This window comes from Molothrus aeneus, chromosome 19 (assembly GCF_037042795.1).
Source record: "Molothrus aeneus isolate 106 chromosome 19, BPBGC_Maene_1.0, whole genome shotgun sequence".
In the NCBI taxonomy this organism is placed as follows: domain Eukaryota; kingdom Metazoa; phylum Chordata; class Aves; order Passeriformes; family Icteridae; genus Molothrus; species Molothrus aeneus.
In genome coordinates this window covers 5,656,875-5,671,221 of record NC_089664.1, presented here as the reverse complement: position 1 = coordinate 5,671,221, position 14,347 = coordinate 5,656,875, and the positions used below count along the sequence as shown (strand labels likewise).

Genomic DNA, 14,347 nt, shown 5'->3' with positions numbered 1-14,347 from the left:
AGTGTCAGAGACTGTCAGGCCCAAACCCTGAGCGGGGACCAACAGGGCAGGAATCTACAGCTGGACATTGCTTCCCACAGAGTCTCATTCTCTCCCTGGGAGGTTTTGCGCACCCTGAAGAGGCATGAAGGTGTCCCAGGGCCTGGGAACAGCCACATCCTCACAGCCCATGGGCCAGGGCCAGGGGCATGCCCAGCTCCTGCCACAGCCATGCACCTCCCTCGGAAAGGCTCCTCTGCGTCCCAGCACAGCCCTGCCAGCGCTAGTAGCAATAAACCCACTTCCTACGAGTGTGAAAACCAAAAGAAAGCCAGCATTTAATAAAAAGAAAAAAGAGCAGCAGCAGCTGAAGGCCCCTGAGCTGGGTTGCAGCCATTGCCTGGGACTGGCCACTCTTTGGGAAGGAGGAACCATCTGAGGGAAGCCCCTGTCGCTGCTGCTCCGGGTGTTCTGGCATTGTTTTAGCCCCGGACCTTTTAACTTGTTTTAATTCCTAACGCTTCCCACTACCCTTTTTTTTTTTTTTTTTTAAGTCTCTTTCCCAAATCTTAGCCGAGTTAATGAAGTTGTGTGATCCTATAAATGTTAATTGTCTAAACTTCTCTCCCCCGTTTTTTTTTTTTTTAAGTTTTTTTTCTTCTTTTTTTTTTTTTATCTCTCTCCTCCTTGCTGCTTTCTGCTCCACTTGTAATAAAGAAAATATCTTGGCTGGTCTTAGCCAGTTGCTTGGCAACCTCAATAGAAAAAAAGAGAACAGAATGTAACCAATCCCGAGACAACCGAAAGATTTTGGTGACATGTGACCTCTCGGAAAAGGGCAGCCTTAAACTGTCCCTTCTGTCCTTTGCTCTGACCATTAGGGTCTCTTGCCCTCCTTCCCCCCCGGTTCCTTACACCAATAAATATGGATTAGTGAAATACTTTTTCCCACACTGATGAAAAGCCGGGATTGATCTTTCCACCTCCTTTATCTACCAACCTGACAAGTTTCTAAACAAAATTAAGAGAGAAGAGGCGAAAAGAGCCATCCCAGGTTGTGCGGCCGGGGATGGATCCTGCCCCGCCGTGGGGATGGGGGGTCCCCGGCGGGGCGCTGGCGCCGGCTGTGCCGGGGCTGCTCTGCTCAGCCGGTCCCGCTCTCCGTGTGCTGGGGAGAGCCCCTTGCACGGCACCAGCGAGTTAAGAAATAAAAATGTAGCTCTTCTAAGCCAAAAGGGGGGGGGAAAAATAAAGCCTTGGCCAAGCCCTGCTCTCCCTCGATGGGCGCCAATGTGTCCTGGGCAGACCTGTCCTGCTCCTCGCCGCGGAGCCCCAGCGCTCGCGGGCGGTCGGGGAAGTTGTCTGCAAATTTCATCCTGGAAAAAAAAAAAAAAAAAAACAAAAAAAAAACCAACAAACCCACAACATGATGTCATTGATGTCATTGGCTTTCTGGTGTAGCCCGCCGGCGCCCCTCCACCTGCCGCCGGGCGCTGCTTGGCCGTGAGCCTCAGCAGGACCAGAGCCTCGGCACGATGGTCCCAGCCCGGGCACAGCCCTGAGCTGCTCGGGCATCGCTCCCGCCCTCCCGGCTTTCCCAGGCTCCCGGTGCGGTCAATGCCTCTTTCAGCAGCAGTTCCCCACTTCCCCAAAAAGCATCACCTTGCCAGCTCCCTTCCTCCCACCAGCTGCCAGGAAAAAAAAATTAGGGCAAGGACAGGGAGCGAGAGCAAAACCAATGAACTTGTTTCCAGCTTTTCCTTCGCATCAGCCGTCCAGCACCGGGAGAAAAACATTTCTTCTGTAAAAAACCGCCCCTCTCCGTGCAGGCTCCGATCCCGTCGTCACTGGGACACGCTGGACACTTGGTCTCAGCTCGGCAGCAGAAGACACCGTAAGTCGCCTACTTAAACAGTTTCCTGTTTTGTTTTTGTTGTGATTTTGTGGGGCGGTTATGCCACGGTTTAGGGGCTGAGACCCACGGGGATGGAGGAGGAGGGTGGGACAGGGGGCAGTTGCAAACTGGGGGGTTTGTGGGGGGCGCAGGCTGCGAGGTGCGGGCAGGGTGGGCACCGGGCAGGGTGGGCACCGGGCGGTGCCCGTGCCGGCGGCGGCCGGCGGTGCTGGGTGCCGGCAGCCCCGGGGTGCACAAAGCCCCTTTGAGCTCCTCACAGAGGAGCTGCTGATCCCTGGCCGGCCCTCGGAACCGGAATGGCCACTGCAGAGGAGAATGGAACCCTGGGCACCCGGCAGGGCTGGCGGGGAGGGGAGCTCAGGGCTCTGGGTCAGGGAAAACTGCCCGTGGGGGCCTGGCCCCAGCTGAGCCCTGAATTTGGGGTGCCTAAAACACGTGCTGGTCCCTGGCCAGCCCCGCTGGAATGGGGAACTGTGGGGAGCAGGGGGTGCCCCAGCCATCCCACGTGGGGATGGGGACTGTCCCTCCCAGCACGGGGCACGGTGACATCCACGAAGCCACCGGGCTGCGCTCTCCAGGGTGGCCGCGGGAAGGCTGCGGTACAGACTGAAGGGGCAGGTGGGAGCAAATAGGACCCAGTGGCACCTGCTGGCACCCGGTGGGACCCGGTGGGATCCAATGGGACACAGAGGGACCCGGTAGGCCCTGGCAGCCCTGCTGCCGAGGCCGGCTGGCCAGGCACAATACCACGGCCCCTCTCCTGAGCCGCCGCCGAAGCCCCTTTCCCAGCGTCGAGCGCCTTTGTCTCGCCTTTGTGATGGAAAGAGCCCCCCCTCCTAAATCACCGCCCTGACACCCCCATTGTCTCCTTCCCGGGGAGGTTTGAAACTTCCCCCCCCCCCCTCTCGAGGTCAGGAATGTGGCCGGTTTCTATTGGGACGGAGGAGCAGGGCTGGGTGGGGGGCTGCGGGGTCACGCCGGCTCGGCGGGTCAACCCGAAAACAAAACCTTTTGAAATACCTACTCTCCATCACTGCCAACATTGTCCCCTGCCAGCGGGGGCCTGGCACGGCCCCTCGACGCCTCCAGCCCGGCCGCTGCCCACCCCAGCGGTCAGCAGCTGGGGGGGGACAGAAGGGTATTGTGCCGAAGGGGACAGCTTTGTTTTCGGTCACAGCTGCCCCGGGTTGGGACGGGACCGACCGTCAGCCCCACCGGGGTGAGAGGAGGGAGGGACGGGAGTGCAGCGGTCAGCGCCTTGCAGGGGGGACCTGGTCCTTGGGGTACCCCTCTGTCACTGTCCCTCTGAGCTGTGGCACTGGGGGGACACAGAGAAACTCCCTGTTGTCCCTCAGGGTGTGCAGCCTCTCCGTGCCCGTGGACAGCCTAGCGTTGGTTTCCTGCCTCAGTTTCCCCTTGCAGTGGGAGGTGTCCCTCTGCCCACTGACAGGTGCCTGGGGTCCCCTTTGACAGCCAGAGCCAGGGCACTGCTGGCCCTGATGCCAGAAGGTGGTGCAGACTGGGGAGCAAAGGGACCATTCTGAGGCTGAGCCAGCTGTGCCACCCAGGAGGTCAGGACTGGGCCACTGCAGGGCTTCCATGTGGTTCCAAGGGAGGCAGTGCCTTGCAGGTGGAGCAGAGCACGGATTCCTGCTCCCAGCAGAACATGAAGGAGGATCCCCAGGAAGCCTTCACACTCCCAGGATTTCACAGGAAATCCCACCAGGAAGACCCCAGTGGGTCTCCCAGGGGGTTGGGGTTTGGGGGACGCCAGCAGAGTCTCACTGCCCCATTTAGAGTGGCACAAATCTCCCTTTCCCCACAGCCAGGATGAGAATGCTGCTCCCATCACCCTCCAGCTCCTCTGGCACATCATCTCTTGGGTGGGCCAAAATCCCCCCGGGTGGCCAAAATCCCTCCCAGAATGGACCAAATCCCCCCAAGATGGCGTAAATTCCCCTGCATTTTTCTGTGTGGGAAGATCTGTGGGTTTTGCTCGCTGCAGAAGCAGCCTGGGAGGAGGAAAGTGGAGCAGAGCCCATGGATGTGATGGGTTTAGCAGAGACCTGGAAGGAAAACCCAGCTGAGAGGGGAGTGCTGGCCTCCTGAGCTACCCAACAGCTGGGAGGTGGGGAAAACATCTGGAACAGCTGGAGTGGTGCAGGATGAGGGGCTTGCAGAGCAGAGGGTATGGTGGATTCACAGGCACTCCCTTGGTTCCACAGTTCCCCCTGGACAGGCACTTTCTGGGAGGCTGAGAAGCAGGGGGGAGGGCTCTGTGCCTCAGTTTCCCCAGCAGGAAACAGAGCTGATGTTTTGAGGTTGGGTAAGTCAGGGGAGGTCTGGAGAAGGCATGTCTGGAGGGGAGAGCATCATTTGGGCAATGTCACAGCCTGGGAATGGGGACCCTTGGGAGTGCCATGGACTTTGGGCAGCTAGTTGGGTCCCCAGGATGTTTTTTCTTGTGAAAAAAGATTAATAAAAAATGTTTTATTGACCAAGGGACTTGTAGTGGTCTTGGCCATGAACCCACACACAGAATATCTGCATTTATAGATATATATATACACACACATATCTTTATATATTTGCCTTTTGCAATCAAGGTTGAGCCTTTTAAAGCAGAAAAATAGGACATTTGAGGAAACTGGAGCTTTTCAAAGACTTTGCTGAAAATCCTAGAAAATTTCAAGAAAGCAGCGGAGAGAGGTGGAAGGTAACCAAAATCCTCATCCCTGGGTCCAAGAGCAACTTTTTCCTGTAAAAAAAAGAAAAGATACTCCTGTAAACTTTGTGCAGTGCTGCTCCTGCCTGCAGCCTTGGGGATGAAGGTGTTTTTCCAGGCAGGATGCTTTCAGGCCCAATGCCAGCTCTGTACTGCAGGTATCACCATGAGTGCATGGAGCTGTGAGGATGTCCTGAGCCCCCTGGGGACACCCTGGGCCCTGTGGGGACCTGCCAGCTGCCTTCCAGTCCCGCTCCTGGGGCACAGGAGCTGTCACAGCCCTGTGCTAGCCGCATGGTGCAGGTGGAGATGCTGAGCCACAGCACGGAGGAGCTGGGTGGGTTGTCACCCTGAGGGGCACACAGCAGGAGCCCTGACAGGTATCTCCATGTCCCCCTTCTCCTTGAGCTCACCCAGGGCTGGTTTTCCATTGTATGCCCCAAACTGCTCATAAGGTGCCACTTGGCCATCACTGGGCTCTGAGGGTCCATTGTGAGCCCGGCAGCAGCCAGGATGTGAGGGGAAGGCAGATTGCAAATGCAGGGATAATTCTGACCCCAGCTGAGCTTGGGAGGACAGGCACAGGGTGCTCTGTCCCCCTCCCACTCCCAGCCTGTGTGTGTGCAGCACATTTCACTGGCTCGTGCCTCAGTTTCCCTGTGTCACAGGGGCAGCCCCCCTTTCTCTGCCTGCTTTGGGGGTGATGGGGCTGTGGGAAGGGCAGTGCCCCCCTCTCTTCTCTGCTCTGGAACCCACGGCTCGGGAGTGTTGTGAGGGCTGTACCAGGGCAGTGGGGCCACGGCTGTGCTTGGGTGGCTGAACTGTGTGGGGTGCCTGGGCAAGGGCAGGTCCAGCTGTGACCCTGAGGGACAATGCAGGGATGGAGGGATGTGGGGATATCAGGATGAAGAAGGGAAGGGATGCAGGGATGGAGACATGAAGAGATTAAGAAGAAAAGGGATGCAGGAATAAAAGAACAGAGGGGTGAAGGGCTGGAAGGGTGTGGGGATCAGGGATATGGGGATGATGGAAAGCAGGGATGAAGAAAGGCAGGGAGAGGGGGTTGTGGGGATCAGATGGAGTTCGGGCAGAGCCCGGGCTCCCCACCGAGAGCCGGGGCGGCGGCGCCGGGAGGTGGCAGCAGCGGCCGAGCCGGGGCCGCGGTGCGGGGGCGGTGCCGGCGGGGGTGTCCCCGAGGGACGGGGGGGCCGCGAGCTCCGGGGCATTCCCGCTGCTCTGCGGCCCTTGCTCCGCCCGCATCCCCTCGGGGGCTCCGGGCAGAGGGGCTGCCCCTCGTTCAGCCTCACGGGGTGGAGTCCCGACACGGACACGGGTGGGTACGGCTCTGCTGGGCTCTCAGGAGCCTGCCCCTTCCCGCAGCTCCTCCATGGCTGGGAATTCCCGGCTGCGCTGGCGCCGAGCCCTTCCCGAAATACTTGTCCGAGCCGGGGCTGTAAACAGCATTTTTCTCTCCTTGCAGTCGCTGCCGGGTCCTGTGAGTCCCCCGCCCTCTCTGTTGATTCTTTCAGGTGTTCTGGATTGTTCACTTCCCAATCCCTCCGCTGCATCCTGACAGAGCCCCGCCGGGGGGACACGGAGCCGGCGACAGCAGCTGCCCGGGGCACCCCTGACCCTGGCACGGGTGGGCACAGTTCGGCCTCGTGTGGCATCCCCCCGTCCCTCCGCAGGGCTCGGTGCCACCGCAGTGAGAGGTGCCCGGCATTGCTGGTGGGGAGCGCGGAGTCACTGCCCGCCCTGCAGGGCGTGAGCACCCCCAGGCCTGCGCTGCTCCGGGAGCTGACTGACAGCTGCATTTATGGATTGGTGGAAAACCAGAAGGATTGGTCAGACATCCCACAGGCCCCGGCCCTGCCCCTGCCCGCGGCTCGGACACGTCGCAGACACGCCTGTGGGCCTGCGAATGGCCAGCCATGGGGACAGCGTGGGGGGACACGGCTCAGAGGGCTGGGCTGCCCTGGTGAGGACGGCAGCCATGAGCCCCGCTCACCATGCAAGCCCCCCTCAGCCACAAACCTCTCTGGCCATGATCCCCTTGTCCATGAGCCCCCTGGCGATGCTGCCCCCGGCAACCCTTGGCCATATTGCCCCAAACCATAACCCCCCCCTCCTCCCATCCTATTGCCCACCCACCCACGCCGTGCAGGCACCGTGGGGACCCGCCCGTGACCATGGGGATGCCCTGGAGCATCCTCGGGAGGGGGTCCCGGGGTGTCCCCGGTGTCTCGCCCCCAGCCATGGGCTCTGCACCGATATCGATTCTATTTAAGGAAGCCCGACCCAAACCGGCCCCCGGGGCTTGCTGCGGCGGCGGGGCCGGGCCGGGGCCGGGGGCGGGGGGTGCGCTGAGCACGGCGGGTCCCAGCCCGCCCCTTCCCCGCCCGCCGCCTCCGCCATGGGCGCCGCGGGGCCGCTCTGCGCCCTCCTCCTGCTGCTGGCCACCGGCACCGGCACCGGGACCGGCACCGGGACAGCCCCACCGCGCCTGGTGCTCGCCCTCCTGGCCCGGAACGCGCAGCACTCGCTGCCGCACTGCCTGGGAGCCCTGGAGCGCTTGGACTATCCCGCGGGCAGCATCGCCCTGTGGTGAGGCAGCGGGACCCCGGGGGGAGCGGGCAGAGAGTAGCACGGATCCTGAGGGAGGAGAGGGCTATGGGGGAATGGGCATCTCGGGGGGAGCCGGGATGCTGCAGTCACAGGGACCGGGGGATAGCGGGGAGCCCCGGGGAACGGGGATAGTGGGGGGAAGGAGGGTCCGGGGATTAAGGGAGACTGTGAGGGGAATGGAGAGCCGAGGATAGCAGGGACCCGGAGGAAAATGCGGGGGTGAAACTAGGGAGAGTGGAGGAACTGGGGGCTCTTGGGTGGGCAGAACAGATTCGAAGGAATGGGGATCTTTAGGAGACAGGGACCTTCGCGGGGAACAGGGACCCCGCTGGTGGCAGCGTCCCCAGCCCCACAATGTGAGGGGTGGCTCTGCCCCGTGTGTGGGACCCAGCGGGGCAGCGGGAGGGGCTCGGGCAGCCCCGCGGTGCAATGGCAGGACCCTCACCTTTCCCCTGAGGGAGCTGTGGGGCTGATGAGAGCGGGGACGCCTGGACACGAGGGGATTCTGCATCACCAGGGACAGGCGCTGCCTTCCCCCTCCCCGCAGGGCTCAGCCTCGGGCCCCCTTTCCCAAAGACACCCCCAAGCCCCTTTTACCGTGCCGGGGGTTGGCTGGAAGAGGAGTCTCCCGTCTCCTCGCTGCGCCACTGCCGTCTGTCGCCTGAACTTGTCGGAAACTTTTCTGCAGCTGCTTTTGCGGGGGCTGGCGGGGGATCCTGGCGGGGCTGGGGCGGGGATCAGCTGCTGGCAGGGGAAGGGGAAGGAGGATCCTCACCTTTACCTGCTGCATCCCCCGGGAACCCCCGGCACAAGGACCCTGCAGGGTGTTTCAAGAGCAGCCCGTGGAGCTGGGGGGATACAGATCCTGCCTTCTCCCCTCAATCTGTCAAATGACGCCAGTGCCTGGGGGATGTCCCGGGGCTCTTTGACAGGTCGAGGGTGCCAAGGAGTGTGGGAACCTGGGGTTTGGCCCAGTGGAAGGTGGGCTCAGCTCTGTCTGTGCTGGGCTCCCTGTGAACATTGTTCTGGGGATGGGTGGGACAGCTGGGAATGGTGATGGTACCCGGCAAAGAGAATGTTCAGGAAAGGGGATTTTTTGCTTTTCCTCTCACTGCTGGAACAGTGGGATGCATGAGGGGGACAGGGACAGGGGGACAAGTGCTGCAGTGCTCATGGTGAGCAGTCACAAGGCTGGGGTGAGGAGAGCGTGTCCAGGGCTGCCACTGGACTGCAGGGTGGGAGCCGTGGAACAGCCTGGCTGGTGGTGACACTGAGGAAGAAATTTTCAGTTGGCATTCCCCCTCCTGCCTGTGCAGCCTTTGTTCCTTCAAATTACATGTTACGTTCCCAAGCAAGTCTGTCACTGGCTCAGTCTTTTGGCCCCGTGAACATTTCTAGTGCAGGGTGAGGTCCTGGTTGTTCCTTGAGGAGGACCCCCAGAGGCTGATGTCCCCTTATCCCAGGTGTGCAACAGACCACAACTCTGACAACACGACAGCAATGCTGCAGGAGTGGCTGGGGGCAGTGGGGAAGGACTATCACTCAGTGGCCTTGAAGGTGCAAGAGGAGCCCAGGTGAGGCTGGGTGAGTGCTGGGTGGGGGCAGGTGTGAGCTGAGGGGCTCCTGGAGCAGCATCAACTCTTCCTGGCTATCGACCAGGAGGAGCTCAGCAGAGTGGGGCTGACTCAGCCTGCCAGCATGAACAGCCTGCACCGAGTTTGTGCATTCCCAGCGAGTGAGGTTAACCCCTGCCTCCCCCTGCCCAGCTCCTACCCTGATGAGCTTGGTCCCAAGCACTGGAGTGACAAACGCTATGAAAACGTGATGAAGTTGAAGCAGGAAGCTCTCATCTATGCCCGGGAGCAGCAGGCAGACTACATCCTGGTAAGGGATTGGGGCACTGGTGGGGTGGGGGCTGAGGTGGGCTTCTCCATGTCTCCAGAACCTGTGCTGTCTCTGCAGTTCATGGACACTGACAGCATCCTGACCAACAACCAGACCCTCAAGTTTCTCATGGCGCAGAACAAGTCAGTGGTGGCCCCCATGCTGGACTCACAGACCTTCTACTCCAACTTCTGGTGTGGCATCACACCCCAGGTAGGTCCCCAGAAAGCCCTGGAGATTGAGACAGCCCCGTGGTGGAGGAGCTCTCTGCCATGGAGGCACTGTGGGGGTGTGATACCGCAGGGCTTCTATCGCCGGACAGCCGACTACTTCCCCACCAAGAACCGGCAGCGCCGGGGCTGTTTCCGTGTGCCCATGGTCTACGCCACCTTCCTGATCGACCTGCGCAAGGAGGAGACCTCGCACTTGGCTTTCTACCCGCCCCACCCCAACTACACCTGGGCCTTCGATGACATCATTGTCTTTGCCTACTCCTGCCAGGAGGCTGGTGAGGGTGATGGGGGTTTCGGGGGGTGCAGGGGCTGGGGGGGTTGTGCTGCTCACCTGTCTCATCCGGCAGGTGTGGAGGTCCATGTGTGCAACCAGCATCACTTTGGTTACATCAATGTTCCTGTGAAGGCCCACCAGACGCTGGAGGATGATCATGCCAACTTTGTGCATCTCACACTGGAGGCCATGGGTGAGTGCCCATGGGTGGAGAGGTCCTGGAGGCCTCCAGGTCCTGACAGGGCTGTCAGCCCCAGCTCCCAGCCAGGGGAATGTGGGCTCCACTGAAGAGTGTCTCCTCTCTCCACAGTGGATGGTCCCCCCATGCAGCGCTCCAGGCACATTTCTCTCCTGCCCAGGCCGCTCACAAAAATGGGCTTTGATGAAGTAAGTGCTCAATGGAGCTGCTCGTGTTCCCCTGTCCCCTGGTTGCATCCACCTCTCTGATTGCATCCATCCATGGCAAAGCCCGAGCCCCTGTCCCCATCCTGTAGTAGCCAGGCAGCCTGTGTGTCCCCCATGACAACACACCCTATTGTTGGGGCTCTCCTCTTCCTCCCCAGATCTTCCTAATCAACCTGGTGCGGAGGCCAGACCGGCGGCAGCGAATGCTGGCATCCCTGCAGGAGCTGGAGATCATTCCACGGGTGGTGGATGCTGTGGATGGCAGGTGACCATGGGGGAACCACTCAGCCAGTCCCCTGTGTCACCCTGGGGAGGGGATGGGGAGTGTCTGGTGGGACACCTTGCTGATGCAGCCCCTTGCCTTGCAGCACCCTCAACAGCAGTGACATCAAGGTGCTGGGTGTGGACTTGCTACCTGGGTACTACGATCCCTTCTCCGGCCGCACGCTCACCAAGGGCGAGGTCGGCTGCTTCCTCAGCCACTACAATATCTGGAAGGAGGTATGAGGCCACAGCGGCCACGGGCTCCCTTAGGGCCACCAGCAGTGGGCGGGGACCCTGTGAGCATCACAGATGTCTGGAGGACCTGGGGAAGAAGGGGTGTCCTGCAGGGTCAGTGGCCCCAGTATGGCCCAGAGTGGTACTGGGATGGGCTGGCACCTCTGTCCCCTCTCCCAGATTGTGTCCCGGGGGTTGGAGAGGTCGGTGGTGTTCGAGGATGACGTGCGCTTCGAGGCTGCCTTCCCAGCACGTCTGCAGCGGCTGATGGATGAGCTGGAGCAGGCACAGCAGGACTGGGACCTCATGTAGGTGCTGGGGCTAGGGGGATGTGGGGTGGGGTCCCCAAGGCTGGCTCTCATGGTTCCCCGGCCACCCCACAGCTACCTGGGGAGGAAACAGGTGAACGATGAGGATGAGGCACCTGTGGAAGGCGTGCGGAACCTGGTGGTGGCCGGGTACTCGTACTGGACACTGGCCTACGCCATCTCCCACCACGGGGCACAGAAGCTGCTGGCCACCAAACCCCTCTCCAAAATGCTGCCCGTGGACGAGTATCTGCCCATCATGTATGACAAGCACCCCAAGTAAGGAGCAGATTGTGCAGGAGGGTGCTGGCCTGGCCATGCCATTGTGGGACAATGTGTTTCTTCTCTACCATCACCACCTCACCCAGTTCCCCCCCTTGCAGGCGTTACTCACGCTGGAGGAAAACATCTGTAGCATGAGCTCATTCTCAGCTCTCCGCTGCCTGGCCTCTGGCCGCTGGAAAATGGCCCTCTGCCAGCATGGGGTGGGGGAATGGGAAAGGAGCTGGGCTTGGTGTGGGCCCTGCACAGGTCTTGGCCCCATGGCAAGGGGTGGGGAGCAGCCCCCTGTACCCTCGTGTTGGGGGGTTGTGTGGGTCCCCTGCCCCTGGTTGGGGGTCTCAGCCCCAATTTGGAGCAACTTCATGCACCTCTCTGGGGTGGGGGTCAGCAGTAAGGCTTTGTCTGGGGAGGGGGAGGCAATTTAGGGGGTGGGTGTCCTGGGAGAGAAGGGATTGGGAAACCCAGTGAGCAGGATGGACAAACACACAGATCGGGCATGTAAAAGGCAGGCTGGAGGTGGATGGAGGGACAGATTAGGGCTCTGGACATGCACCAGCAGCAGCTGGAAGCCCCCTGCTTGCAGGCATAACAGCACCAGACAGCGCTGTCTCAGGGCCAGCTGGATGCTGTGCCAGAGACCCACTCTGTGCCAAGAGCTGGCCCCAGCTGGTGGGGAGCCACAGGTCCTGTCCTCTCTGTAATCCCTCCACAGTCCCTGCCCAGCTTCCTCGGCTCCATGCCTGCTACCCCACATCCCTCCCCAGCCCCTGCCCTGCATGGAGCCTTCCCCGGGTGGTTGATTTGATTTTCCCAGTGCTTTTTCTCCTCTGTGTGCTCCTCTGTAAGCCAGTTTTTTCTCTTGGGTCTGCTCCACTTTCCCCAGTGAGGATTACAAGCGGCACTTCTCCCCACGGGACTTGCTGGTGTTTTCAGCTCACCCCCTCCTGGTTTATCCCACTCACTATGCTGGGGACAGCAACTGGCTGAGTGACACTGAGACCTCCACCATCTGGGATGACGATGCCAAGAAGACCGACTGGGCTGGCTCACAAAAGACACTGAGGGACTCACGGGGCAGTGCTGGCCACCTCCGCTCCACGGCCCGTGACGAGCTCTGATGGTGAGCAAGGCTCTGAGACCCAGGCACAGGGGACAGAGCAGCTGGGGAGTGTCTTCCTGCATGTACCATGTTCAGATGTGTCCCACATGTCTAGCTTGTTTTTGTCATGGGGCAGCAGCTCTCCCTGTCAGACTCAAAGCATTGGGAAACAGAGACCAGACTGTCTCTTCCAGGTGGGGAAAGGGGTGGGGACACACATGTCCCATGTGGGGCTGCAATGGGCTGGAGGGGATATGGGGACAGGGCCCTCCCATCTCCCTGAGTCCATGCTGCTCCCCAGCTCCTCAGATGAGGAAGGGACAACACTCCTTTTCCTGCTGCAAAAGTGTGGAAAGAGCTGGGGCATCTCCCAGGGGAACGTTTCAGCCCAGCACTGCTTGCTCCCCTCAGAAGTGGGTCTCCTTGTGGCTGTCGCCGTGCAGGCAGGCAGGCAGGCTGGCGACCCACACTGGCTCAACCCCAGGGCAGCACAGACACAGTTAATGCTGGGTCAGACTTTCCCTGCCTGAGGTTGCTTGTCCTGGCAGCAGAACTGCCCTGGGAGCTGCCAGACCGGGGGAGGCTGGAACACAGCCCTCCCACTGCCTCGGCTGCAGGCGTGAACACGCTGGGGCTGCTCCTGCCGTGACCACTAATGTCTGTGTCCGTACCTCCTAGGAATGAGGGATTGTGATCCAGCTGGGAGCACCGTGGGCAAGGACCTTTTACTGCCCACTCCCTCTCAGGAGATGCAGCTGCCCTGGACAGAGCCCCACAGGGTTCTTTGGATCTGCATATGATGAATCCACCCAAGGCAGGATTTGCCCCAGGAAAAGCCTTTCCCTGCCAAGTGGAGAGACCAGAGGAGTGCTGTGCTCCATCTCTGCTGAGGACACATCTCCTGGACAGTCCCAATCAATGCCAACTCTGTCGTCTCCCACCAGCCTGGACTTTGGGGAGTGGACTTTGGGCTGGCACAGGTGGTGGCCTCCTGCCACTGACTGGGCTTGTCCCTCGTGCCATGCCTGGGTGGAAGCCCAGGGAGGATTAAAGCAGACTGTTTGAGCTGGTGTGCTGGATGCTGGCATTGCCCCAAGTTCCCAGGGGTCACCTTGGTGCTGCAGGGGCGAGGGTCTGGCAGTTCTCCCAGCTGGGAACTTTGGGAATGAAATCTGTAAGGGAGAGAGGGAAGGAGAGAGGTGGTGGGGAGGAAGAGTGAAGCTCACCCTTGGGGTCTGGGTGGAAAAGGTGGGTGGCATCTTCATGGAGCTCAGCTCTACACTGGGAGTGGAGGTGATGGAGCAGCAGGTGGAGGCCTTGGTAGCAGACACCCAGAGAGATGTCTGAGACTACAAGGGATTCAGGAAATGCCCTAATTTGGGGCAGGTTGAACAGCTACAGCAGGGACCTTTGGAAGGAAAACAACCAGCTCCAGATCACACGGGACCTGAAGAGCTGAGTGGATCTCCTGGAGAACAGGGAGGAGAAGGCCAAGTGCCTGTTCTGCAAGTGCAGGGTCCCAGCCAGTATAGACATGGGTGAGGAAGGGATGACAGGTTGGGCACATTTTTGCTTCCCAGCTTTTCCCCTGGCCCAGGCAGCCTCAGTGCTCCAGGAGGAGCTCAGGAGCTGGGGATGGAGCAGATGAATGTCTGGTGCCAGCTGGAGCAGAGGATGGAAGCGACAGAAACACTGTGGTATACGTCAGCCAGCAAGTGTCCCAGTGCATGTTCCAGTGCCTGCTGGGATGCAGGAGAGGAGCTGCCTTTGCTGGGTGTCTCAGTGTTCCTGGGATACAGAGCTGGGCAGGCCATGCTGGTACACCCAGGACTCTGGGACACAGCAGTGGTGAGGACACACTACCTCAGTCTGTGCTCTCCATGAGACCTACAACGGGTCTGCGGGAAGCCAGAACTCCTGCAGCTGTTGGAAACTCCACAGTTTCAGCCAAAACCACTGAACTCAAAAACACTGTGAGGCCAGCTCTGAAACTTGCTGCAGCTCAGAGCAGCACGCTATGGGATTCCAGGCTCTCTGTGCTTGCCAGTTTCTCAGCAAAGCTGAAGTGCCTTTGGACTCTACAGAGGTAGCTCCTATTGCTCCCCATTTCTCACTAGAAG

At 60.3% G+C, this 14,347-nt stretch overlaps 1 protein-coding gene across 5 annotated transcripts; it reads left to right on the top strand.

Moving 5' to 3' along the window:
* Window positions 1–1,635: 1,635 nt before the first annotated feature.
* Window positions 1,636–13,292, top strand: CERCAM (cerebral endothelial cell adhesion molecule). Of its 5 annotated transcripts, none has more exons than XM_066562729.1 (13): window positions 1,636–1,873; window positions 8,708–8,818; window positions 9,011–9,128; window positions 9,207–9,341; window positions 9,432–9,636; window positions 9,709–9,828; window positions 9,946–10,022; window positions 10,199–10,305; window positions 10,409–10,541; window positions 10,719–10,846; window positions 10,922–11,125; window positions 12,012–12,248; window positions 12,906–13,292. In XM_066562729.1, exons 2-12 carry the CDS (start codon window positions 8,745–8,747, stop codon window positions 12,244–12,246), a joined length of 1,536 nt encoding a protein of 511 aa, XP_066418826.1. In that variant the 5' UTR covers window positions 1,636–1,873; window positions 8,708–8,744; the 3' UTR covers window positions 12,247–12,248; window positions 12,906–13,292. The 5 variants fall into 5 exon arrangements, with proteins under 5 accessions (XP_066418826.1, XP_066418824.1, XP_066418823.1 ...); XM_066562727.1 differs by lacking the exon at window positions 1,636–1,873 and adding an exon at window positions 6,304–6,597; XM_066562726.1 differs by lacking the exon at window positions 1,636–1,873 and adding an exon at window positions 7,039–7,223.
* Window positions 13,293–14,347: the final 1,055 nt, after the last annotated feature.